Genomic DNA, 25,683 nt, shown 5'->3' with positions numbered 1-25,683 from the left:
TTGGGCGAAGAAGAATCTCAGTGTTGTCAGGTGTATGAGGACAGAAGAGAATCTGTAAAGGATATGCCAGACTATTCGGTGTGTGTGTTTACTTGTTTACTTGTTTAGGGTTTAAATCCAACCCTCCACTGAAGTCGAGTGAACTACTTCTCGGGCGGGTCCATATTAATCATCTAACGAAACATTTTCCTTATAACTTATACAATTCTTTGATTGTAGCATCTTCCAACTCATATGATCTTGTGGAAAGTAATGTCTTTAGTTTCTTCTTAAATTCAATTGCTCCCTTTAGGTCCTTCATTTCAATTGGCAGTTTATTATAATGGCTAGGCGCACAGTCGGCAAAAGAAAAGTGAACCGTAACCAGAGAGAAGGATCCAATTTAGTACTGTCTGGCCAGCCAAAGGACCCCATAACCCTCTAAAACGAACGAACGAACGTCTCACCTTTGTCTCCTGTGATTTGAATCCTTCAGGACCGAATTGGTATTCTGACCAATGAAGACTCCCAAAAGAAGGCATAGGACTCCTGCAGTCACAGTGATGGCAGGGCCAGATATTTTGGGGAACATCTGAAAAGAGATGGAAAAATTTAGTAGATTATTATTATTATTATTATTATTATTATTATTAGCTAAGCTACAGCACTAGTTGGAAAAGTAGGATGCTATAAGCCCAAGGGGTCCAACAGGGAAAAATAGCCCAATGAGGAAAGGAATTATTATTATTATTATTATTATTATTATTATTATTATTATTATTTAGGATGCTATAAGCTCAAGGGCTCCAATAGGAAAAAATAGCTCAGTGTAAAAAGGAAATATATAAGAAAATGAATAGACTACAAGAGAAGCAATGAACAATTAATATAAGATATCTTAAGAACAGTAAACAAAATTAAAGTAGATTTTTAATATATAAACTATGAAGAGACACTTAAAAAAAAGGCATTGATAATATAATTCATGAAACTTCTTTACCGCCCGATCATGAATGGCAGAGTCAAGAGACAGTGACAATGCCCTAAAGACTGACCATATATTCATATGATCATCACCCAAGCCCTCCCCACCTTCACCCAAGCTAGGACCATAGAGGGCCAGACAATGACTGTTGATGACTCAGCAGGTAGACCTATAGGCTCCCCCAAACACCCCTTCTCTATCTCACAAGGATGGTTAGGTTGCAGACATTTGGTATCCTAACTCCACCTAAGCTAGGACCATAGAGAGCCAGGCAATGACTGTTGATGACTCAGCAGGTAGACCTATAGGCTCCCCCAAACACCCCTTCTCTATCTCACAAGGATGGTGAGGTTGCAGACACTTGGTATCCTAACTCCACCTAAGCTAGGACCATAGAGGGCCAGGCAATGACTGTTGATGACTCAGCAGGTAGACCTATAGGCTCCCCCAAACACCCCTTCTCTATCTCACAAGGATGGTGAGGTTGCAGACACTTGGTATCCAAGCCCCCCCCCCACCTTCACCCAAGCTAGGACCATAGAGGGCCAGGCAATGACTGTTGATGACTCAGCAGGTAGACCTATAGGCTCCCCCAAACACCACTTCTCTATCTCACAAGGATAGTGAGGTTGCAGACACTTGGTATCCAAGCCCCCCCCCCCCACCTTCACCCAAGCTAGGACCATAGAGGGCCAGACAATGACTGTTGATGACTCAGCAGGTAGACCTATAGGCTCCCCCAAACACCCCTTCTCTATCTCACAAGGATGGTGAGGTTTCAGACCCTTGGTATCCTAAGTGGTCAGCCATCCAGCTACTGAACAGACTAATATAGGCACTAAATATCACTGATCAAATACAAATAGCGAGTTGATGTCTAAGAGCGTTGTGCCTAACACTGGGTGAACATGTGGACTCTTTAGAAGGTGGACTGACATGGTAAATACAACTTCTATCTATCTATTTATTATTATTATTATTATTATTATTATTATTATTATTATTATTATTACTTGCTAAGCTACAACCCTAGTTAGAAAAGCAGTATGCTATAAGCCCAGGGGCTCCAACAGGGAAAATAGCCCAGTGAGGAAAGGAAACAAAGAAAAATAAGATTTTAAAAAGAGTAACAACATTAAAATAAATATCTCCTATATAAATTATAAAAACGTGAACAAAACAAGAAGAAGAGAAACAAGACAGAACAGCCTGCCCAAGTGTATCCTCAAGCAAGAGAACTCTAACCCAAGGAAGTGGAAGACCTTGGTACAGAGTCTATGGCACTACCCAAGACTAGAGAACAACGGTTTGATTTTGGAGTATCCTTCTCCTAGAAGAGCTGCTTACCATAGCTAAAGAGTCTCTTCTACCTTTAAGAGGAGGAAAGTGGCCACTGAACAATTACAGTGCAGTAAAAGAGCCACCACAACAGAAACAAAGTATCACTGCTAAATGAAATAATATCATGAGGCTTTATAAGAATCAAAAGGTCTCCAGAAATACTTCTTCAACAATTTTCTTGCGCTCACTTTTATGCTCCTTTCGGATTTTTATGAATAAGAATTGTGATTTTTTTTTTTTTACTATCCAAGCTAAAACCCTAGTTAGAAAAGCAAGATGCTATAAGCCCAGGGGCTCCAATAGGGAAAAATAGCCCAGTGAGGAAAGGAAAAAAAGGAAATAAATAACTGAAACAGCTATTGGAAAAAGGATGATTAAACGGAGCTGCAGAGTAATAATGTGTGTGTTTCTGTGTATGTTTTACAATTATTGACAACTGGCCAAGAAAAAACAATTTCTTTAACCACCCGTTTATGTATCATATTATACATAATAAACTTATGAATTAATTTACAATCATTGAAACATTTAAAAGAAAATAAATAGCGATTGTTTATAGAAGTGTTATCTTAGAATGGCCAACGGTATAGAGACTGTCTCTTAGAACAGTCATTTGAAATACTAAAATACTCTCTCCTGCTATTACTGTATAGCCATGCGGGTCACTTGATGTAATCAAGAGACGAAAACAAAAAGCAGGAAAAATGCATTTGCCTCCTGAGGGCAAGTAGCATCTCTGACACCTTCCAGTTCCTCCTCTTTTACCCTGCGTTTCAGTGCCACTTCCTTCAACAATTGATAACCACAGCTTGTCTAGAAGGTTTGCATTTCGAAATCATTCACACCAGCAAGCATTGGCGTCCTTTAATAAACAATTTTGACTAAGAAAGTTTTTCCTATTTATTTTCGCATTACAGGTGCTTGAGTATAGGTTAAGAATTCATTGTTCGATCAGAATAGGCAAAACCTTTTAGGGGTAAAATCCTGTCGAACACAGGATGGTGATTTGTTATTTTTAAAAGAATAAACAGTGTGCAATAGAGAACAATATGTAATATATAGAAATTAAAGGATTGGCGAGAACTCAAGCCTCATTTTGACTATTTTCTCGACATTTTTTTCTTTGGTTAATAAGATCCTGTGCTGCTCCAAGGCCTATTTGGTGTAAAACAAGAATACTCTGACCTCATAAAATAACGTAATAAATGCAGAAAATATTTACTTGTATATACTAAATAACTAGCAGAGACATAATTGAAATCTTACAAGATGATTTATAAGAATAGTTAAAACACTATTTCTGCCTTCCACATAAAATATATCCGAAATACAAGAATAGACTCACTTTTGCACAGAAAGTTCCACAAAGTTACGTATTCGACAATATCAAACCAGCCTCGGTATGTGGATGGAGACAGCAGCGATATAACACAGGAAGCACAAAGCACAAGCTGCTTTCATGCACTGGTCTGAGTGAATGCCTTTATTCAGGATGAATAAGCTGCATGATATTGCATGGCAGGTACAACACCCCCCCCCAACCCCTCCCTCTCTTTCCCTAGTCCTATGGCCACCTCCAAACCTGAAGCTCACATTGTCAGAAGGCAGAGTACCGTTGGTTCTACATCTCGCTAGGGCGAAGAATTATGGGAGGGGGGGGGGGGGAGTGTAACCTACTTTAAATGGAGATACCGTAACCTTTGAATATCAAATTGTTTAATGAGATTACTCGCACATACTGTATAACTCGGTCATGGGACTCATGTCCAGACCAGACTCCAATAAGATAGGTGAGCTGAGACACTGCCGTCTCAATATAGAACAGGGTTACTTTCAAGATATTACTGAACAAAATCATAATCATAATCGTAAGGAGAGAGAGAGAGAGAGAGAGAGAGAGAGAGAGAGAGAGAGAGAGAGAGAGAGAGAGAGAGAGAGAGAGAGAAAGAGAGAGAGAGAGAGAGAGAGATGATGGATGAAAGAGTGAGAGACATGTAAGAGAGAGAGAGAGAGAGAGAGAGAGAGAGAGAGAGAGAGACTTGCATAGGCCTATTCTGTTCCCTTTACCATTATAATCATAATCGTAAGAAGAGAGAGAGAGAGAGAGAGAGAGAGAGAGAGAGAGAAGAGAGAGAGAGAGAGAGAGAGAGAGAGAGAGAGAAGCCTTTCATCGTATCTATTTTCGTAAATACAAAAACTAATTAGTGAACATTTTAACATAACTTGTAGCATACCATATATGTGGCATGGTGCAGACGACATTGGTTCATATGAAGGCAAGAAAGCGAAGAAATTAGATTAGGCCTACCTCTTAGAGACGTGAACAGTAATCTGAAGTTACTTAGGCCTAATATTAACATGGCAACCGTAGCTCTTTTGTCTCACTCTCTCTGGTTACGGCTCTTTATTCTTTTGCCTACACATACACCGAATAGTCTGGTCTATTCTTTACGTATTCTCCTTTGACCTCATACACCTGGCAACTTGAGGCAGGATTGTAGACTCCAGCTGACGTCACAAGCAAGGATCCCTGAGGTTAATCAGGATCGACACGCAGACCTGTTCTTAACATATAGACCTATTTTTAGCAACGCCTGCAGTCCACCGCTTGAAGTACGCTGTCATCATTACCCATCTCCTTTACGGAGGAATAGAGGAAACATAATCATTACTAATGTAATGGTAATCCATTAGCTGTATTGAATAAATATCTTGTATTGCTATCAATGTTTTTATTGCCTATATCTATGTTTTAAAGGTCGGTCATTAATGGCAGAGGCAAGAGACAGTGGCAGTGCCCTAGAGACTGGTAATATATATATATATATATATATATATATATATATATATATATATATATATATATATATATATATATATATATATATATATATATATATATATATATACATATATATATATATATATATATATATATATATATATATATATATATATATATATATGATCAGCACCAAAGTTCCCTCTCCACCCAAGACAGGACCAGGAACAGCTAGGCAATGGCTGTTGATGACTTAGCGGGTAAACCTATTGGCAGACACTACAAGAGACCATCAAGCTTTAGCGGGACTCGAATCCCAGTTCAGCAGATTGCCATGCACAGACGTTTCTAGTAGGCCACCAATTGAAATGTAATGGATAATGATAGATAAAACTGCAATTTCATAAAGTCTATAATTCTTCCGTGTATTCTTATAAGCAATGATATATAGGCCTACAACATAGTTTATACTGTATTAACATTATTTACCAAGCCTTCTCGAGCTACCTGACAAAGAACAAGTAAAATATGATATATAATTAATTCTATTGTAAATCTCGTAAAACTTTGAATTCAGCGTGCGTTTGTAAGTCTTATGGTTAAGACATTTTATCCATAATTTAATTTATTTTATAAAAGTTCATTAACCCTTTCACTGTCATTAGTGAATTCAACGAAACTTCTGATTAAGCAAAAATCTTTCACGACTCCACAAATTCTAGCATATTGATATCTATTAAAAAGCTCCTAACAAGACATTTCCATTGAATATTAAATTTCTATAGTTTGGTTGAATTCACCAATGGCAGTGAAAGGGTTAAAGCCTTCTAATATGGATATTGATGAATAAAATAACTTTAAAAATACTATATTGTACTTTCAGAAGTAATTTATATGGTGCGGAAAGGGGCAAGTCAAAAAATAAATTTTTTTCAAGAACTCTGAACTAAATGCAAGTGATGAAAACCAGTGTTATTATTATTATTATTATTATTATTATTATTATTAGTTAAGCTACAACCTATTTGGAAAGCAGGATGCTATAAGCCCAAGGGCTCTAACATGGCAAATAACCCAATGAGGAAAGGAAATAAGGAAACAGAGAATAGTGTGCCTGAGTGTACCCTCAAGCAAGTACAATGCAAGAAGAATCGTAAAGAAAGAATATTCCCTTTAACAGATAAAAACCTTACTATGATAAACAGAGTACAGAAAAAAGTATTGAAAAAACTATAAATGAAGAAGAGGTGAGAACTGAACGCCTTTTGAGAAAGAGCAAGCGTACGCCCATCAACAAACATTCTCCCTGAAAGGATCAAAGATAATGGATAATATACCCTTCAGATTTGAAGATTGCAGATAAAGGTGCGGATTTCCATGATAAAAAGGTCCCATACTGTCAAAATATTTGGAATGTTATTATAAACGTGATAAGATCCCAAAATATCTCTTTCGAAAGCTGCACCAGTAGATTCTAATCAATGAAATATGCCACAATGTCAGAAAGAAGCTCAATTCATTTTGGATAAGCTATAAATTATTTTGTTGGCACTATGATGGGTCTTTGGGTCAGTGTTGTGTTAACTCATGACAGGACCCCGAAGTTTCTTGGTTCATTGGGACCCCCGCCATCCCCTAACAGTCCCCCTGGCACATTTTGCACTCTCTTTTTGTACAATTTATTACAATGATATTACAACTGAGGTAATTTATCCATAGTTTTTACATTTAACACTGAAAGAAGTTGCATTGGCCTCTGTTCTTGGAGGGCCCTTGCTCTTGGTGGGCCCCTGCTCTGTCTGGGGCACTGCTCTTGCTGGGCTCCTAGGCTTCAGCCTAGTTGACCTTATGGATAATATGGCCCTGCTTAGGGTAAGGCCACACCGGATGCGGCAAGTGTCGAGGTAGTGGCACGACTTGGTCAGCAAAGCAGTGAGACAGAGTGATACAAGACCACACTATAGAAACGCCACTCTCCAATGCATCATAGTCAGCAGTTGAAGTATTCCTTTTGTACAAATATGCCGTTAGCTGATGAAAAATAATGTGGTCTTAGGTGAAGATGCTGGAAACCACCAATCAGCAGGAACTGCAGGAGGTCAAGCCTTTCCACTCGTCCGGTGTGGCCTTATCCCTAGTCCCAATCACTCCTAAACATTCACTCTCCTTTTCACAGAGTAGTACTACCAGAGACTCAATAAGCTATATGGGATAGGGTGAGTTTGCTGAATTCGATTGAGTCCTGGTAACGCTGTCTTTCTGTTGGTCCTCTGATATCCTCAGGCTGTCTCCAGAAGGTGTTTGCACTGCTGTCTTGAGAGATGTTTGAGTTCGTGGAAGCTCCGACCTTGCAGGAGACAAGCGTTTGTACATCCAGCTATACGCCCGGAAGCAAGTTTGGTTCACAAGATGTTGGTCCACTTCAGACGGCTTCACCGCACCTGACGTACAGGAATATAATGCTAGTAACAATAATTATAATGATGATAATAGAGAGATCAATTAATAATGATAATGATAATAGTTAGGAAGAGATTTTATGAACTAAGATAATTGAAAAAGGCTTGAGAGACAATTTAGAATATAAACTAACCCCTTTATGGCAACAGCAACAAGAAAAACATGGCTGTATATTTCATTGTATATGTTTCACCAGCATTACCTTTTTAACCTCTTATCAGATAAGTGATCCAAATAAATATTGCATTTTATGTTGTGTTAATTGATCTAATTGCTTATAGTAACAACATATTACGTTTCTCCAGCTCACCTGTGATGATAGACACGATAGTCGATACCATGTAGACTATGGAAATGCCTATCAATCCAATATAGCAGTATGATAGGTCATATATGGATGGGTATGGATTCCTGGAAAAAAAATAAAAAAGGATTTCAGGTTGAATAGAGGCATCTTAGTTATGCCTATTATTTAAAGTTTTTAAAGGACAGGTTGCTCATGAATGGCAGAGGCAACGGACAGTGACAATTCCCTAGCAGGATAGTGCCCTAGAGACTGACCGTATATACATATAATCAGTGTCCAAGCCCCCTCTCTATGAAGCTAGGATCAGGTAGGGCCTGGCAGTGACTGCTGATGACTCAGCAGGTAAAACTATAGGCTATCCCAAACCCCCAATCCTTAGCTCACAAGGATGGTGAGGTTGCAGACACTACAAGAAACTATCGAGCTTGAGCGGGACTTGAACCCCAGTCTAGCGAGGCAGGAACGTTTTCATTAGGCTACGATAATATAGTCTGACTTTCATCTGATAACTTAAGAAACAAGAAATTCTGAGAATAAAAAGCAAATGACTAAACATCAACTCAAAGAGGAAAAGAAATTGTAGGCCTGCTTCAAAAGGGAAAGCTTTTAATCATTATTCTAAAAACTCCAGAGACAGGATGTGTTATGAGAAACTTGGGATACCGTTGAGGTTACCCTAGCTAGAGAAACCATTTATTTTAATCTGTTTTGCATTTGGGTATAATAGGGGAATGAATTGCGACATTCTATTGTAAGGGAGTCTTGGGGAAAGCTGAGAATACTGCAGTCTGAAGGGATGGGTTGTCTGCAACCTCTCCATCCTATTGAGCTAGGGAGGGGGAGTTTAGAGGAGTTTATTAAGTCTATCTTCTGAGTCATCAGTAGCCATTGCCTGGCTCGCCCTAGTCTTAACAGGGGGGGGGGGGCGTGGTGCTTGGGTATAGATCATGGGCTGAATGTAGTTCGTTGGGACAGGCGTAAACGTTCTTATTACTTGTCAAATTGATTTTATTTATGGGGAAGTTGTTGTTTATCTTGGTCTGAAATACGGTAATATGAAGCTAGTTTTGCGATTTAAGAAATGTGATATAGTGTTACCTAGCCAGGAATGAACCTGGTTGGGAAGCAAACCAGGCTAGTACAGTGGCAACGTATTTGCCTGGCATTCGCATGGCAACAGATCGATCCCCGCCCGGGACAGAGAGTTTAAGCTGTTTACTGAGGAGGCCACTGCTGTGGTACGGCACCACAATGGGGGGTTGGGCTTCACCGGCTGACGTTCTGGTGAGTATCTATTCTGGTGGAACTGGAACTGAAACCAGACACCTTTAGCCTTTTAACCTTCAAGTCTTTGGGTAAGCTAAGAATATGGCAGTCTTAGCGGGGGTGTCGCATGGGGACATAGGTAATTATTCAAGGATACTGCTCCTAGGTTAAGTTAGGTAGTGATCCTTAGAATTAGAAGTGATGTCGCATGGGGATGTACGTAAGTATTCAAGGACACGGCTCCTAGGTTAGGTTAGGTAGTGATCCTTAGGCTTAGAAGTGATGTCGCATGGGGACGTACGTAAGTATTCAAGGACACGGCTCCTAGCTTAGGTTAGGTAGGGATGCTTAGGCTTAGAAGTGATGTCGCATGGGGACGTACGTAAGTATTCAAGGACACGGCTCCTGGGTTAGGTTAGGTAGGGATCCTTAGGCTTAGAAGTGATGTCGCATGGGGACGTACGTAAGTATTCAAGGACACGGCTCCTGGGTTAGGTTAGGTAGTGATCCTTAGGCTTAGAAGTGATGTCGCATGGGGACGTACGTAAGTATTTAAGGACACGGCTTCTGGGTTAGATTACGTAGGGATCCTTAGGCTTAGTGATGTTCTGGAGTTTGGAATTCTACACCAGGTTTATGCCAACCAACTACAATGGCTCCAATATCAGGGTTACGAGTCTCACCCGCTACTTGGCGTTTGAAGGGAAGACTCGAGGCTAGAGTTGGAGGCTGACGTAACGACGAGTGTATCCCAGTTCGAGTGGAGAGTCAAGTCCACCTCGGGGTAGCAGGCATCAGTTGACAGAGGTAGTGGCTCGGTAGTCCCGGTGCCATAGGTCATCTGGCTTAACCCGAGCCAGATGTTGAAGGTCATGGCGGCTAAAAAACCGCTGATGACACCCTGGGAAAATATGTTGTTAATAGATGATCTTAGAGAGAGAGAGAGAGAGAGAGAGAGAGAGACGATGGATTAAAGAGTGAGAGAGAGAGAGAGAGAGAGAGAGAGAGAGAGAGAGAGAGAGAGAGAGAGAGAGAGAGAGTGACGCACACAGATCAGAGAGAGAGAGAGAGAGAGAGAGAGAGAGAGAGAGAGAGAGAGAGAAAGAGAGAGAGTGACGCACACAGATCAGAGAGAGAGAGAGAGAGAGAGAGAGAGAGATGGATGAAAGAGTGAGAGACAGATAAGAGAGAGACACACAGATGAGAGAGAGAGAGAGAGAGAGAGAGAGACTTGCATAGGCCTATTCTGTTCCCTTTATTATTATTTACTTCAGACATTTGTCTTACATTATTTCCATTGCTATCTATATTTGCACTTAACTATGGAATTCCACGGGCCCCTCTACGCCCCTCACCTTGACATTAACCCAGGGTGCAGCAACCGCTGTTATGAACAAACCATCGAAGGGACTTGTCAGGGCGCTCGAAATGGTGTAACCAGCTTGGAACAGCGTCCCAAGTCTCTCGACGAACACGGCTGATCCTACAGCTAGGATCACAATGATGCAACCTGCAAAGTATTCATAGATTCATAGATCGTGGGGATGTTCATATTGGGTGAGATTAATGTACAGATTTCAAGGAATGTTTTCACATTTTTTAACATTAGTGGGTAGTAATGTATTGTATACGACAGCAAGAACAATAACAACAAATGTAGTCGTTTCTAATGTACAGATTTCAAGGAATGTAGCCCCAGAAAGAAATGTTTTCATGTTTTCAACATTAGTGGGTAATAATGTATTGTATACGACAGCAAGAACAATAACAACGAATGTAGTCGTTTCTAATATACAGATTTCAAGGAATGTAACCTCAGAAAAGAATGTTTTTACATTTTTTAACATCAGTGTGTAATAATGTCTTGTACACAACAGTAACAACAATAACAACAAATGTAGTCGTTTCAAGTTATTATTATTATTATCATTATTATTATTACTTGCTAAGCTACAACCCTAGTTGAAATAGCAGGATGCTATCAGCCTAGGGGCTCCAATGGGGGAAAACAGCCCAGTGAGGAAAGGAAAAAGAAGAATATAATATCTTAAGAAGAGTAAAAACATTATTATAAGTATCTCCTATATAAACTATAAAAACTTTAACGAAAAAGGCCTTAGACATGTCTTTATACATGTTTTGGGTTTGACCAGTTTTCATCATCACGCTGGCCAGTGCGAATTGGTGATGGTAGGAGACTTTAGTCTAATCGCTCACGGCAACCTAACCTAGTATGGGTGGCCCTGACTAGTAGAGCTTTGCTGATCATGGCGATGCATAAACCCTTTCACCGCGTTGAGGTATACCCAATTAGAGAGGGTATGTATTTTATAAGTATTATACAAAAGTATTCATTAACTTCAAGGTAATATGCAGTGGAAAACATAGTAATGATTTAGTTAATTATGGTAACTTACGATTTAAGATCAATGAGCAATGTACTGTGGTTTGGTTAAAAGTTTGCAGGACTAAACATTAATCAATGCAACGCCCGTTGTCTAAGTTAACCTTACCTTACAGCACAATATACTTTCAAACCAATGGGTATATGTCCCCACGCTAGTATGCATAGGCTATATATGTATGTATGTACGTGAAATTGAAGGCCTATGAAAATAAGATCAACACTAAGAGGCCATATCATCTTTTGCAATTCTTCCCATGATTATATTCCGAAATTCCTATTGTATGTAACTATATATTCTTACTTTTCTATCTAGTAAAAAGTATTTTTACAGATAATAGATTCTTGATTTATGTACAAGTCTGAAAAATCTTCATTTCTTTCAAAATATGAATCTTTATTCACCTTGCTACTTTGCACTAACCGTAATTTGCTTCAATTTCAGATCAAAGGACAATAGCGGATGATTTTGATGATTTTGAAATATGAAGGGCTATGTCCGTAGACTTTATTTCACCACTGGGTCATGACATGCGCTGGTTATTATAAAAGCGATGATAAGGGCCAATTTTACTTGCAAGATCACGAACTTATACTTAGGTATGTAACCGTTGTTAACTGGCAGAGTATAAAACAAATCAATTTAACGAAACTACTCCTCACCCGCACATGTACACACATACCTATGAGTGTACAGATAATTTGTTTATATTTAATAGTGCGTGTATATATATATATATATATATATATATATATATATATATATTAATATGGATATAAATACACACACACACGCACACACACACACACATACGCACGCACACACGCACACACACACACACATATATATATATATATATATATATATATATATATATATATATATATATATATATATATATATATATATACATATATATGTGTGTATATATATATATATTTGTATATATATGGATATTAATACACACACACACACACACACACACATATATATATATATATATATGTATATATATATATATATATATATATATATATATATACATACATATATATATTCTACCTATGGTTTTATATATATATATATATATATATATATATATGTATATATATATATATATATATATATATATATATATATATATATATATATATATATATATATATATATACATTATCTTAGTATCATCTGAAGTATATTATCAGTAAAAAATAAAAAAAAAACAGCAAAATCCCAAAAAATAGCATTTACAAAGTGCGCGTGAGATCAGCATATTCGTTCTCTGAGGCATTTTGTTGAAGGTTTCCCATCCAGTGAAGATATCCTCCCAAAGCAAGACAACGGTCGAATTCACGAAAGACGAAAGCGAACTGAAACAGGAAAGAATTATCAAAAATATATCAGTGACAGGTGATTTTGATGGCAGTGGTCAGTTATCAAAATTAACCTACTTCCTTCATAACTGGGCCTTCGTCTATATTTTGTTATTATTATTATTATTATTATTATTATTATTATTATTATTATTTTTAATAATAATAATATTATTATCATTATCATTATTATCAATAATAATAATAATAATAATAATAATAATAATAATAATAATAATATTATTATTATTATTATTAATTTTATTATTATCAATAATAATAATAATAATAATAATAATAATAATAATATTATTACTATCATTATTATTATTATTATTATTATTATTATTATTAGAAGCCAAGCTACAACCCTAGTTGGAAAAGTAAGATGCTATAAGCCCAAGGGCTCCAACAGGGAAAAATAGCCCAGTGAGGAAAGGAAATAAGGAAATAGATAAGCTACAAGAGAAGTAATGAATAATTAATGAAATATTTTAAGAACGGTAATAACATTAAATTACATCTTTTATATATAAACTATAAAAACTTCAAAAGAGAAATGATATAGAATAGTGTACCCAAGTGTACCCTCAAGCAGCAACAACAACAACAACAACAACAAATAGATGCAGCCGTTTATAATCCACTGCAGGAAAAAGGCCTAAGGCATGTCATTATTCATGTCTGGGGTTTGGACAATTTTCACCGCCACGCTGGCCAGTGCGGATTGTTGATGGTGGGAGAGTTTCGTCTGATCGCTCACAGCGAGCCAGCCCAGTATGGGTGTCCGTGACTAGTACAGCTTTGCTGATCATGTTGATACACAAACCCTGTTGATATAGGAATAGACATCTTCTTCTTCTTCTTCTTCTTCTTCTTCTTTTCCCACTTTTATGTGGGGTCGATGTTTCTGGCCAGCGTTCTCCATCTACCTCTGTCCCACACTTCATCACCGGTTAATCCCTTTGATCGAAGGTCATCCTTGATACAGTCCATCCACCTTCGTTTTGGTCTCCCTCTCCTTCTCGTTCCCTGTACCTCCATTTCCATCACTCTCCTCCCAATATACTGTTCATCTCTTCTCATAACAGGACCCTACCACCTCAGTCTACTTTCTTATAGGGATAGACACCTTCATATTCCATTAATTGAAAGAAGCACAATAATTGAAATTCCTTTCCAAGATGAAAATAACTCGAATTATTCGGATATCATTTCTCATTGTCTCAGACCGGATTATTAATTGAGGTACAGTACAGTATATGGTACTCAGTATCACCAATCTTAACCAAGCAATAAACGTCAGAGAAATGAATTAGTATTAGGAAATAGTAAACATAATAAAAAAAAAATGTATTTTGCCGTGGGAAAAAATCTATATTTGGGTGAGATAGCCATGTCGTCCTGATGGAAGTTCCTTCCGGCAGCTTCCTACTGTATAATATTTCTGCGAGTGTTATTACAAGAGAATTACCGTCAGGTATCACAGGGTTCTAACCCCCGGGTCGACTATCCTGTGATATCGTGTATAATCAGGGACGTATCCGTAGATAACCATGTATATCTGCACCTCAAACAGACTTAAACCAGTCTAGCAGTCTAAGGAGGAGGATAGGTGAGGAGCTGTTACAAAGAAGAGGTACAAAGTGATATTGTGTATAATCAGGGACGTATCCGTAGATAACCATAGATATCTTCACCCCAGACAGACTTAAACCAGTCTAGCAATCTAAGGAGGAGGATAGGTGAGGAGCTGTTACAAAGAAGAGGTATAAAGTGATAACTATTCTTTTTTGGAATGTAATGTATAAGTCAAAATGACACCAGTAAAGATATTTCTGTGTTCTTTGACAGATATACGTAGGATTTCCAAATGAACTTTCAAGAGCAATTCTGAAAAATTTTAGCCTCATTTTCAAAAATTTGAGCTTTTATTTTAAACATTTTAGCTTCAGTTTTAAAGATATTAGCTTCAGTGTTTAAAAATTTAACTTCATTTAAAAAAAATTAGCTTCAGTTTTGTAAAAATTAGCTTCCGTTTTAAAAACATATCTTCATTTTAAAAAAATTTAGCTTCAGTGTTAAAGATTTTAGCTTCTGTTTTTAAAAATTCAACTTCTGTTTTGAAATTTTGACTTCAGTTTTTAAGAATTTCAGCTTTATTTTTAATCATTCTAGTTTCAGTTTTAAACATTTTAGCTTCAGTTTTGAGAATTTTAGCCTCAGTTTTGGAAATTTTATCTTCAGTTTTCAAAATCTTAGCTTCAGTTTTAAAAATCTTAACTTCAGTTTTAAAAACTTAGCTTCAGTTTGAAAAATCTTAGCTTCAGCTTAAAAAATCTTAGCTTCAGTTTTAAACATTTTAGCTTCAGTTTTGAAAATCTTAGCTTCAGTTTAAAAAACCTTAGCTTCAATTTGAATAATTTTTGCGTCACCTCAACAGAGCTCCAGCAACAGCAGACACGAAGAGCCCCATCATTCCAGGAATATGCGATAATTTATCCCCCACCATATACGCCAGGATCTGATCAGCCTTCTCCACCTTCCCGCTGGACACTGGATCACAGTCCGCGTAGATTGCATAGGCCACCAGGCCAGCAAAGTAGAACAGCGACCACAGGATAGACATGCTGATACGGAAAAAAACACAAAGCCTAGGACAGGGAAAGATAATCAAATTTAGCATATGACTAGTGTTGCCATAATATATAATAAATACGAATTCAGACTAAAAAATTAAGAACTCTTATAACATTTATAAGTACTTTATACAGTCAGTCCTCGCTCTTCGCGAGGGTTAGGTAACAGAGACAGGCGCGAAAAACGAGATTCGGTGAATACTTGCTGCCCTAGGGTTTAATAACTGCTAACCCTACCAAGTCACTGCCTATTGCTAACACGCTGTCAATTAATACACTAAGTACTGCTTGATATTATTTTTACTTTGTTCCTATCACAGTATAAGTATTTTGTAATTGAATGGTGACATTTCAGTAAGTGTACAGTACATGTGCACACGTGCACACTAGTACTGGACATGGTAAGGCTATGGTACAGTATAGTGCAGTACGTAACACTATAGTAGTCATTGGGACACTTATAACAACAAAACACTGTTGTTTCTATCTAATGTAACACTTGCTGATACTGTAGTGTATATTACTGTAATATATGTACAATACCATCAGTACAGAACAGCTTAACTGTACTGTGAGTGTTTGCTGTCTTTATTCGGAGGACTCGCAGAGTTTGACAGCTCACTGCACATGTACCCTACATTTACATATTGTGGAGTATAGTACCTGTAATAATTTACTTACAGTACTAAACAGATTACGTAAAAACAATATTATACATTACTGTAATACTGTACTGTACAATATGTATACAATGATACTGCATTCAAGATTCAGAGTATGACGCGACTCCTGGTGTGTCGTCTCTTGCGCAGTACTGTAAGGGATCACACATCTACGATACATTAGCCGTTAAAACAAACACTGTACAAGAGTATGTACCACTGTATACAAATACATCATTTTTTTACATGAAACTGTGGTTTTGCACAAAAAGGACCAAAGAGGGAGACTCACATGCAAGGAGAAACAATGCAAGACTGTGGCTGAGTCAGCGTGAGATGGGAGGTTGTGTATTGCGGAAAGGTAATTGAGTCAAAACAAGCCAGTGCAAAGGACCGCGGGCTGTTTGAAATCATCGTGCCGCGAGAGTACTTCTTGCGAACTCGCGAATATGTGATTTTTCATTTGATGAGTTATACGGTTCTCTGTGTTGCAAACGAGTGAAATCGCGAAGAATGAACCCGCGAAAAGCGAGGGTGGACTGTATTGCGATGATTGTTTGATATCCCTGACAGTGAGGCATTTGTTGACTGAAGTGTGGATGGTAGGTTCATCCTTACCAAGGTAAGATTCTTACGAAGGATGTGTTGTACAGTATTAAGCTAGTGGTATTTTTAGATTTATTTCAGAAGTAGGTCTTCTAAAATTTATTCAACTTTTGAAAGGACATTGCTTTTGTGGTTTTAAATTGAATTTCCTTTTACTCCTTATTTATAACAAACGATATTGCCATCAATGACCTTCGATGTCAGGATGTCAGAAAACTTTAATTCAATCAATCAATCATTTTGTTTTGCCATGAAAGGGTTGATAACCATACATACCATTGCGCTTTCTGCATCGTGCTGACAGAAGTCAGTCTCTGATACTGCGTCTGTGAGAACCCTACTACGCTGACGACAAAATATAGTCCAAGACTTTGCACAGACCAAAAGGTGTGCCGTTCTAGAGGATCAATGTTGAAGCTGTAAGAAAGTAGAGGTTAGTCATAAGGTACTCATGTTCCTAAGTGGAATATGTTAGACAGGTGTCATATCTATGAAGACCTTGTGATTACAGTGGTTAACTGCTACTTGAAATTTGTTATAAGAAAGAGTAAATTATTTATGCCCAAAAATAATCTTTAACCTGGGGTGAATCATAGTATGCATGTTTCTTGAGGAAACATTCTTTGACAAATAATTTTTTTTCTTTTAATTACTAGTGTGGAAATAGAACACTTCAGAGTTTTTATACAACCAGTAGAGAAATATTTAAGTCACTGCCGTTTCCTAGGTCGGCAACTAGCAGGGTTTATCAAACTGGGTCATTTTGACATCTAAGATCATGCATTTACAACCACAAATGCAGTCGATTCTATTCCACTGCAGGAGAAAGCCCTCCGACGTTTTCTTATTCATATCTGGAGTTTGGCCAATTTTCATCAACATGTTAGCCACTGCAGATTGGTGATGGTGGGAGACTTTATTCTGATCCCCCATTCACAGCAAACCAAGCTAGTATGGGTGACCCTAACTAGTGGGAATACCTCAACGTGGGGAAAGGCTTTGTGTATCGCCATGATCAACAAAGCTGTACTAGGTCAGCCCCACCCATACTAGGTTGGTTTGCTGTGAGCAATCAGACCATAAACTCCTACCATCACCAATCCGCAGTGGCCAGTATTATGATGAAAAATGCCAAACCTCACACATGAATAAAGACATGTCTGAGGCTCTTGTCCTGCAGCGGACTAGAAACGACAATGTTTGTTGTTGTCGCTGTTGTCGATGTATTCAAGAAGAAACCACATTTTTTTTAAGCACGATAAAAGCCACAGAATTAACAGTAGCCTCACAAATTACATTAATTTTTAAGTTTGGAATTTGCTGGTTAACAAACAAGAGCCCGTGCGGAGTAATCAAGGATGTAGAAAAAGGCTACTGCATCAGACAAATTTTATGTCCTTTCATAGACCATGACTGAAGTTTACAATAAAGAATTCTTAAGAGAATGAAATAAGTTTGCCATCTAACCATGAATGAAACATAATAATAATAATAATAATAATAATAATAATAATAATAATAATAAGCAGTATGCGAGTCAGGCCAAAAAACCCACTATCGTAGAGCTTATAATGACTCATGTTCGATAAAAATTCCTTCACCTTTTTCCATCCCAATGTTGTCCCTACATTAAGGGGTCGGTTGCCTGATGCGCCCTATCTAATGCTTTCTATCAAAGGTACCCTCTTCCACCAAACCTCTTCGCTCCATATCATCCTTCACCTTATCTCCGCATCTAATTCTCAGCCTCCCTCTCGATCTTCTCCCCCAAAACAGGTTCCTCCTAAGCCCTCCTTACTCCTTCCCTATCATCCGTCCTCAGCGTGTGTCCACACCATCTCAGTCGCGACACTTATCACCGCTGTAATCTTTACTACGCCTGCCATTCTTTTTATTTCATCATTCCTTCACCAGTTGTCAATAAGCCGTAATAACACTAATCAGGAAAGATTCCTTTCTAAGAAAGATTTGAGCTTGGGAGACTCAGCTCACTTGAAGAATTCCAGGCGTCCGCCTCTCTTCGCGATGTCCCACACCTCGGAGACTCCGCCCAGTTCCGCGACAACTTGAACGATGACGATGAAGACGCCCAAGAACATCATGATTGTTTGGATTATATCTGCGTATATGACGCCGCGAATACCGCCCTATGGGAGAAAAGGAATAGAAGAGGTGAATGTCTAGAGCAGGTATGCGTATAATTTGATAAGTATGATAACGAGAGTAAGAAGTAAAGGCTCTGATACTGTAGTGATGAAATTTACTTCAACACACACACACACATATTATCATCATCTTCTACGCCTATTGACACAAAGAGCCTCGGTTAGATTTCGCCAATCGTCTCTATCCTAGATAGGCACTGCGCATCACAAGGAACTGGCTATCCTTTGATGTATCTAGCCAATGAATCCTCTCTGGATTTAGTCAGTCATGGAAAGAGAAGATGACACACACATATCTATGTATATATATCTTATAGGCTAATAATGAAGGCATAATAAAGACAATGGTATATCAGAAAGGTAATGTGTATACTCTCACACATACACACAAACAAAATAGAAACTACATCAACATCAAATGTCCAATAACATCACTTGCATCTTGCTTACCCAGGTGACGTAAATGGCGCAGACGATGCCAGAGACCAGAATGGCCACATAGGTTGGAATACCCAGGGCAGAGCCCAGGGTCAGCGAAGGGGCGTACAAACACACCCCCAGATACATGATGTTGTTCATAACTTGGGTGAGGGAGGCCAGTTTCTTCATGAGAGAAGATTTGAAGCGTAGTTCCAGATACTGGTGAAAGAAATGAGAAGTTCGAGGTATTGGTGAAAGAAATTAGAAGTTCGAGGTACTGGTGAAAGAAATTAGAAGTTCGAGGTATTGGTGAAAGAAATTAGAAGTTCCAGATACTGGTGAAAGAAATGAGAAGTTCGAGGTATTGGTGAAAGAAATTAGAAGTTCGAGGTACTGGTGAAAGAAATTAGAAGTTCGAGGTACTGGTGAAAGAAATTAGAAGTTCGAGGTATTGGTGAAAGAAATTAGAAGTTCGAGGTACTGGTAAAAAGGAAAAAAAAAAAAAAAAACGAGAGATTAAAGGTAATGGTGAAAGAAATGAGAAGTTTAATGCACTGGTGAAAAAAAAGAAAGTTTGAGGCACTGGTGAAAAAACAAAAGTTTGAGGTACAGGTGAAAAACAATATAAGTTAAGGCTACTGGTGAAAAAAGAAGTTAGAGGTACTGGTGAAAAACAAAAGTTTGAGGTACTGATGAAAATTTTCTTTCCTCACTGGGCTATTTTTTCCTATTGGAGCCTTCGGGCTTATAGTATTCTGCTTTTCCAACTAGGGTTGTACCTTAGCTAATAATAATAATAATAATAATAATAATTTTCTTTCCTCACTGGGCTATTTTTTCCTATTGGAGCCTTCGGGCTTATAGCATTCTGCTTTTCCAACTAAGGTTGTAGCTTAGCTAATAATAATAATAATAATAATAATAATAATAATAATAAGAGCAACAACAACAACAACAACAATAATAATGATAATAATAATAATAATAATAATGTCACCAGGTAAGGCAAAGGTAATCAAGATGAACATTCTAATCAATCACTAAGAATGCTACCTGTTCCTCACCTGACATAACGAGGCTATGTTCAGAGGGTAGAACACCGGTACGAATATGAACATGACGATAAGCGTTCCCCAGGTACAGCCCAGAAGGTTCATCCATAATTGCGTCCCGTGCAGGTATACTTCCGTTGAATTGCCTATACAAAGAGGAAATGTAAGGTATGAGATGGTAAGATGATGCTTCGTTTAAAGTAGAATATAGTAGGATTTCAGAAATTTTTTCATTTCTTATTATTATTATTATTATTATTATTATTATTATTATTAATTCACGGTCAACATGTGAAAAAGGGTAAGCTTGGTCCGTAGATTTGAGTAAATTATTATTATTATTATTATTATTATTATATTGAACAATTAATTCACTGTCAACATGTGAAAAAAGGTGAACTTGGTCTGTAGATTTGAGTAAATTATTATTATTATTATTATTATTATTATTATTATTATTATTATTATTATTATTATTATTAATTCACTGTCAACATGTGAAAAAGGTTAAACTCAGTCCGTAGATTTGAGTAAATTATTATTATTATTATTATTATTATTATCATTATTATTATTATTATCATCATATTATACAATCAATTCACTGTCAACATGTGAAGAAGGGTAAACTTGGTCCGTAGATTTAAGTGAATAATAATAATGATAATAATAATAATAATAATAATTATTATTATTATTATTATTATTATTATTATTATTGTACACCCATCAACAAAACCGGTGTCGCCTGGCCAGTGACTTGGAGAGATCATGCCTCTCTTGCCCTGAAAGGTGGCCAACGTTAAACAACCGAGACATCGTTAGGATGGTTCGAATGTGAGGAGGGGAAATTACCGGTATCACTCAAAGAAATGCGATGATGAATGAAATATATATGAAAAGAGAGAGAACTTTTTTTATTCTTTTAAGAAATTTAATGTAATATTATTTCGAAACTAATTCATCAAGAGATCTTATCATACCTTTTTATTTGAATTTTCTTATCCTATTTCTATATAAAATTTTCTTGAATAATATTGGAACTGACTATTCGTATTAATATTCATAAGACGGAAATATCCCTCGTTTGCATTTTCCTAAGCATCCCACCCTTCTCTCTCTCTCTCTCTCTCTCTCTCTCTCTCTCTCTCTCTCTCTCTCTCTCTCAACATACATACACTCTACGCATTTAGGCGCTAATAATGTATCGTTTCAAATAGCACCTATTGGGTCACCAATCATTAATAAGTGGCCTTTGTTCAAAATTTCACCACAATAACCCTTATATTAAAGTGTAGTTCCTAAAGTCAATGTAGTCCTGGAGAAAGGTCGCGAAGTGATCCGAAACACATGTCGATACCAAACAATAAATAGAGAGGAGTAAATGTATTTCTGCTGTTATCCTGAAAACTATCTGCAGGATGATCTGTCCGAGAAGAAGCTCTCTTCGATTTCTGACGCAGATGAGACATTGTGTATTCATTATATATATATATATATATATATATATATATATATATATATATATATATATATATATATATATTCATGTATGTATGTATATAAATATATATATATATATATATATATATATATATATATATATATATATATATATGTATATATGTGTGTGTGTATGTGTATATATATATATATATATATATATATATATATATATATACACACACACATATATATATATATATATATATATATATATGTATATATATATATATATATATATATATATATATATATATATATATATATACGCCGATGAGACGTTGTGTATTCATTATATATGTATTCATGTATGTGTGTATATATATAAATATATATATATATATATATATATATATATATATATATACATGTATATATGTATAAATATATTATATATATATATATCTATAAATATATTATATACATATTTGTATATATATATATATATATATATATATATATATATTTATACTGTATATATATATATACATATATATATATATATATATATATATATATATATATATATATATATATATCTTTTTCTAAAAATGGAAATTATTTAATCAGATGGTCCTAACAGTATTAACTTAATCATCAGAAACTTGGAACCTTACTAAAGGCCTTACAACATAAGCTGATTATAACTTAAAATAGCTATGGAAAGAAAAATGATAATAATAACAATAAGAGACATAAATGGAGCAACATGGATACGAGAGCAAACTAAAGTAGAAGATATTCTAACATGTAAGAAAAAGGAATGGACATGGGCAGGACATGTAGTGAGAATGTCAGACAACAGATGGACATTAAGAATTGTAGAATGTGTCCCTAGAGATTGTAAAAGAAGCAGGGGAAGGAAGAGAAGACGAACTTATAAAATGCCATGTCTGGGGTCTTTGTTCTATTGTGGACCAGTCACGGATGATGACACACAAATATGCACACACACACACACACATATATATATATATATATATATATATGTGTGTGTGTGTGTGTGTGTATGTGTGTATATATATATATATATATATATATATATATATATATATATATATATATATATATATATATATATATATATATATATATATATATATATATATATATATATATATATATATATACAGTACATGTGTGTGTAAATATATAAACCATTGGTAGAAACATAACATATACACATAGTAACATCCATCGCCTTAGGAAAAAAAACCTAGAAACTAATAATTCCATTGGAAAAATCCTGTGAATATTACATCAGTATTCATTATTGATTATCTAAAATGAATTCTTCAGAAAAGTACTCGTGAAATACGTTTTTCCGAGACGTATTTTCTGTGTTTCGAACGGCTCTGATATCGATTCGTACCGAAAATGGGTTGTTTTAAATCTCAAACCTAAAAAAATAAGTCGAAGCCTTTAATTATTTCAATGCGGTTTGCTGAAAACGTCAATTCCTTCGCCCGAGTTCGATCGCAGAGTGCGCTTCAGGCGTTATTTAATAATGAAAGTGATAAATTATAGTATCAATTACCTTTTCATCTTCATATTCAGTATCTTAACTTTTCCTTCAAATTACAAATCCGAGCGTTGAACGACTTCAGAACGATCAGACTCAAATCCATAAATCAAATCATGTAGTTTATTATTATTATTACTATTATTATCACTATTATTATTATTATTATTATTATTATTATTATTATTATTATTATTATTATTATTATTATTATTATTATTATGATGATGATGATGATGAGGATGATGATGAGTTACTAGAGTTTATTGAAACGAAAGAATAGTTTTTTTCGCGAGTCCTTTAACGGCTTCGAAAGAAAATCTTCACGGATCTCTGAATGGCTGCAGAAAAAATGGCCATAGACTTAGCATGAAGTTCTGAATGACCCAAGAACATAAACTCTGAACGGCTTCGGAAGAAAAAGTTCCCGGATTTCAAAATGCCTTCAGAACAAACAGCCGTAGACTTAGCAGGGAGTTCTGAATGACGCCAGAACAGAATCATCCCGCAGCAGTTCAGAACGTTTCCGCCCCGAGCTTCAAATGACTTCTGAAGACCTGATCTTTTTTTTTTCAAACTAGGCATGCAACGCAGTGAACATTGTTAATGACTATCTTTGGAACAGGGAGCTGACTGTGAGAATTGCGTATTACAACTACAGGATCAACAGGAGGCTCTTCGGAACATCTTCATCTACAGCTGGTTTTTGGTGGTTCTGCAGAAGTTGTCGAGCTTTGAAGAACATAATGTACGCGCCTTGAATGAGGAATGATCTTCAAAGCTTTCCGGGAAAAGATGTAGACAAAGAAGAAGAAGAAGAAGAATGTACGCGCATTGAATGATTCTTTGCTTGGGCTTTTGCAACGATGTCCTATCATTGGAGACTATTGGAACTAAGGAAATAAGGAGGGAGACAGAATGGTGAGCGACGTGTGGTTCTTCAACAGGATAGTCCCAAAATTCGACATTGAAGAAAGGACATATCCAGATCGTATTGGTAAACATACTGTGTTACTCGTCGTTTACTTTAGTGTGATGGCGTATGCGGAGAAAATTTATTGCATTCCTGTCTTTACCCATCGCCCTTATGGACAAAGACATGGATGCCATAGATTTCTCTGAGGAATCGGACAAACTGAGGACCCACGGCACTGAAATCTCTCTTGAAACCTAGAAGGAAACTGACAAACTAAGAAAGTATGCGATGAAATCTCGAAGGAAATTAACGAACTAAGTAAACTGGAAGATGAAATATCAAAGGAAACCGAAAAACAAGAACTTGAAAAACTAGAACAGACAGGAGAGAACAGCAACGAAGAGCCTGTAAACGAACACGTAGAATAGCCTTTAATGCTAGAGGTAAGTCACTTTGAAATAGAGGTAAAAAAAGTCCCTAATACGATAAATAAGGCACCTGAGAATAGAGGTAAAATATCCTTTAATGCTAGAAATAAGGCACCTCTAAATAGAGGTTGAAAACCCCTTAATGCTAGTAATAAGGCATAAAAAAGATTGAGGTAAAAAAGGCCCTAATGCTATAAATAAGGTACCTAAAAGGAGAGGTCAAAGAGCCTATAATGCTAGAAGTAATGCACCTCAAAATCGAGGTCAAAAAGCCCCTAAGGCTATAAATAAAGCACCTAAAATAGAGGTCAAAGAGCCTATAATGCTAGAAGTAATGCACCTCAAAAATGAGGTCAAAGAGCCCTTAACGCTATAAATAAGGCACCTAAAAAGAGAGGTCAAAGAGCCTATAATGCTAGAAGTAATGCACCTCAAAAATGAGGTCAAAGAGCCCTTAATGCTATAAATAAGGCACCTAAAAAGAGAGGTCAAAGAGCCTATAATGCTAGAAGTAATGCACCTCAAAAATGAGGTCAAAGAGCCCTTAACGCTATAAATAAGGCACCTAAAAAGAGAGGTCAAAGAGCCTATAATGCTAGAAGTAATGCACCTCAAAAATGAGGTCAAAGAGCCCTTAACGCTATAAATAAGGCACCTAAAAAGAGAGGTCAAAGAGCCTATAATGCTAGAAGTAATGCACCTCAAAAATGAGGTCAAAGAGCCCTTAATGCTATAAATAAGGCACCTAAAAAGAGAGGTCAAAGAGCCTATAATGCTAGATAATGCACCTCAAAATCAAGGTCAAAAAGCCCCTAAGGCTATAAATAAGGCACATAAAAATAGAGGTAAAAGAGACTCTAATGCTAGAGGTA

The 25,683-nt window shown here is 36.5% G+C and overlaps 2 protein-coding genes across 2 annotated transcripts in view; both read right to left on the bottom strand.

Moving 5' to 3' along the window:
- Nucleotides 1–3,788, bottom strand: part of LOC137654897 (N-acetylated-alpha-linked acidic dipeptidase 2-like) — a 39,285-nt gene extending 35,497 nt beyond the window's left edge. Inside the window, 2 exon segments of the mRNA XM_068388810.1 lie at nt 447–571; nt 3,651–3,788. Coding sequence (XP_068244911.1) covers nt 447–571 — 125 coding nt within the window. The 5' untranslated portion in view covers nt 3,651–3,788.
- A 2,337-nt stretch (nt 3,789–6,125) lies between these two features.
- The window catches only part of LOC137654896 (sodium-coupled monocarboxylate transporter 1-like), a 25,844-nt gene continuing 6,286 nt past the window's right edge, over nt 6,126–25,683 (bottom strand). Inside the window, exons 2-11 of the mRNA XM_068388809.1 lie at nt 20,455–20,588; nt 19,421–19,609; nt 18,798–18,952; nt 17,082–17,222; nt 15,334–15,552; nt 12,777–12,895; nt 10,476–10,630; nt 9,804–10,021; nt 7,858–7,958; nt 6,126–7,528 (exon numbers count right to left, since the gene is read on the bottom strand). Of these exons, the coding sequence (XP_068244910.1) occupies nt 7,290–7,528; nt 7,858–7,958; nt 9,804–10,021; nt 10,476–10,630; nt 12,777–12,895; nt 15,334–15,552; nt 17,082–17,222; nt 18,798–18,952; nt 19,421–19,609; nt 20,455–20,588 (1,670 nt within the window). The 3' untranslated portion in view covers nt 6,126–7,289. The remainder of the gene's footprint in view (nt 7,529–7,857; nt 7,959–9,803; nt 10,022–10,475; nt 10,631–12,776; nt 12,896–15,333; nt 15,553–17,081; nt 17,223–18,797; nt 18,953–19,420; nt 19,610–20,454; nt 20,589–25,683) is intronic.

Source organism: Palaemon carinicauda, chromosome 16 (genome assembly GCF_036898095.1).
Source record: "Palaemon carinicauda isolate YSFRI2023 chromosome 16, ASM3689809v2, whole genome shotgun sequence".
In the NCBI taxonomy this organism is placed as follows: Eukaryota; Metazoa; Arthropoda; class Malacostraca; order Decapoda; family Palaemonidae; genus Palaemon; species Palaemon carinicauda.
This window is presented reverse-complemented; position numbering and strand designations above follow the sequence as displayed.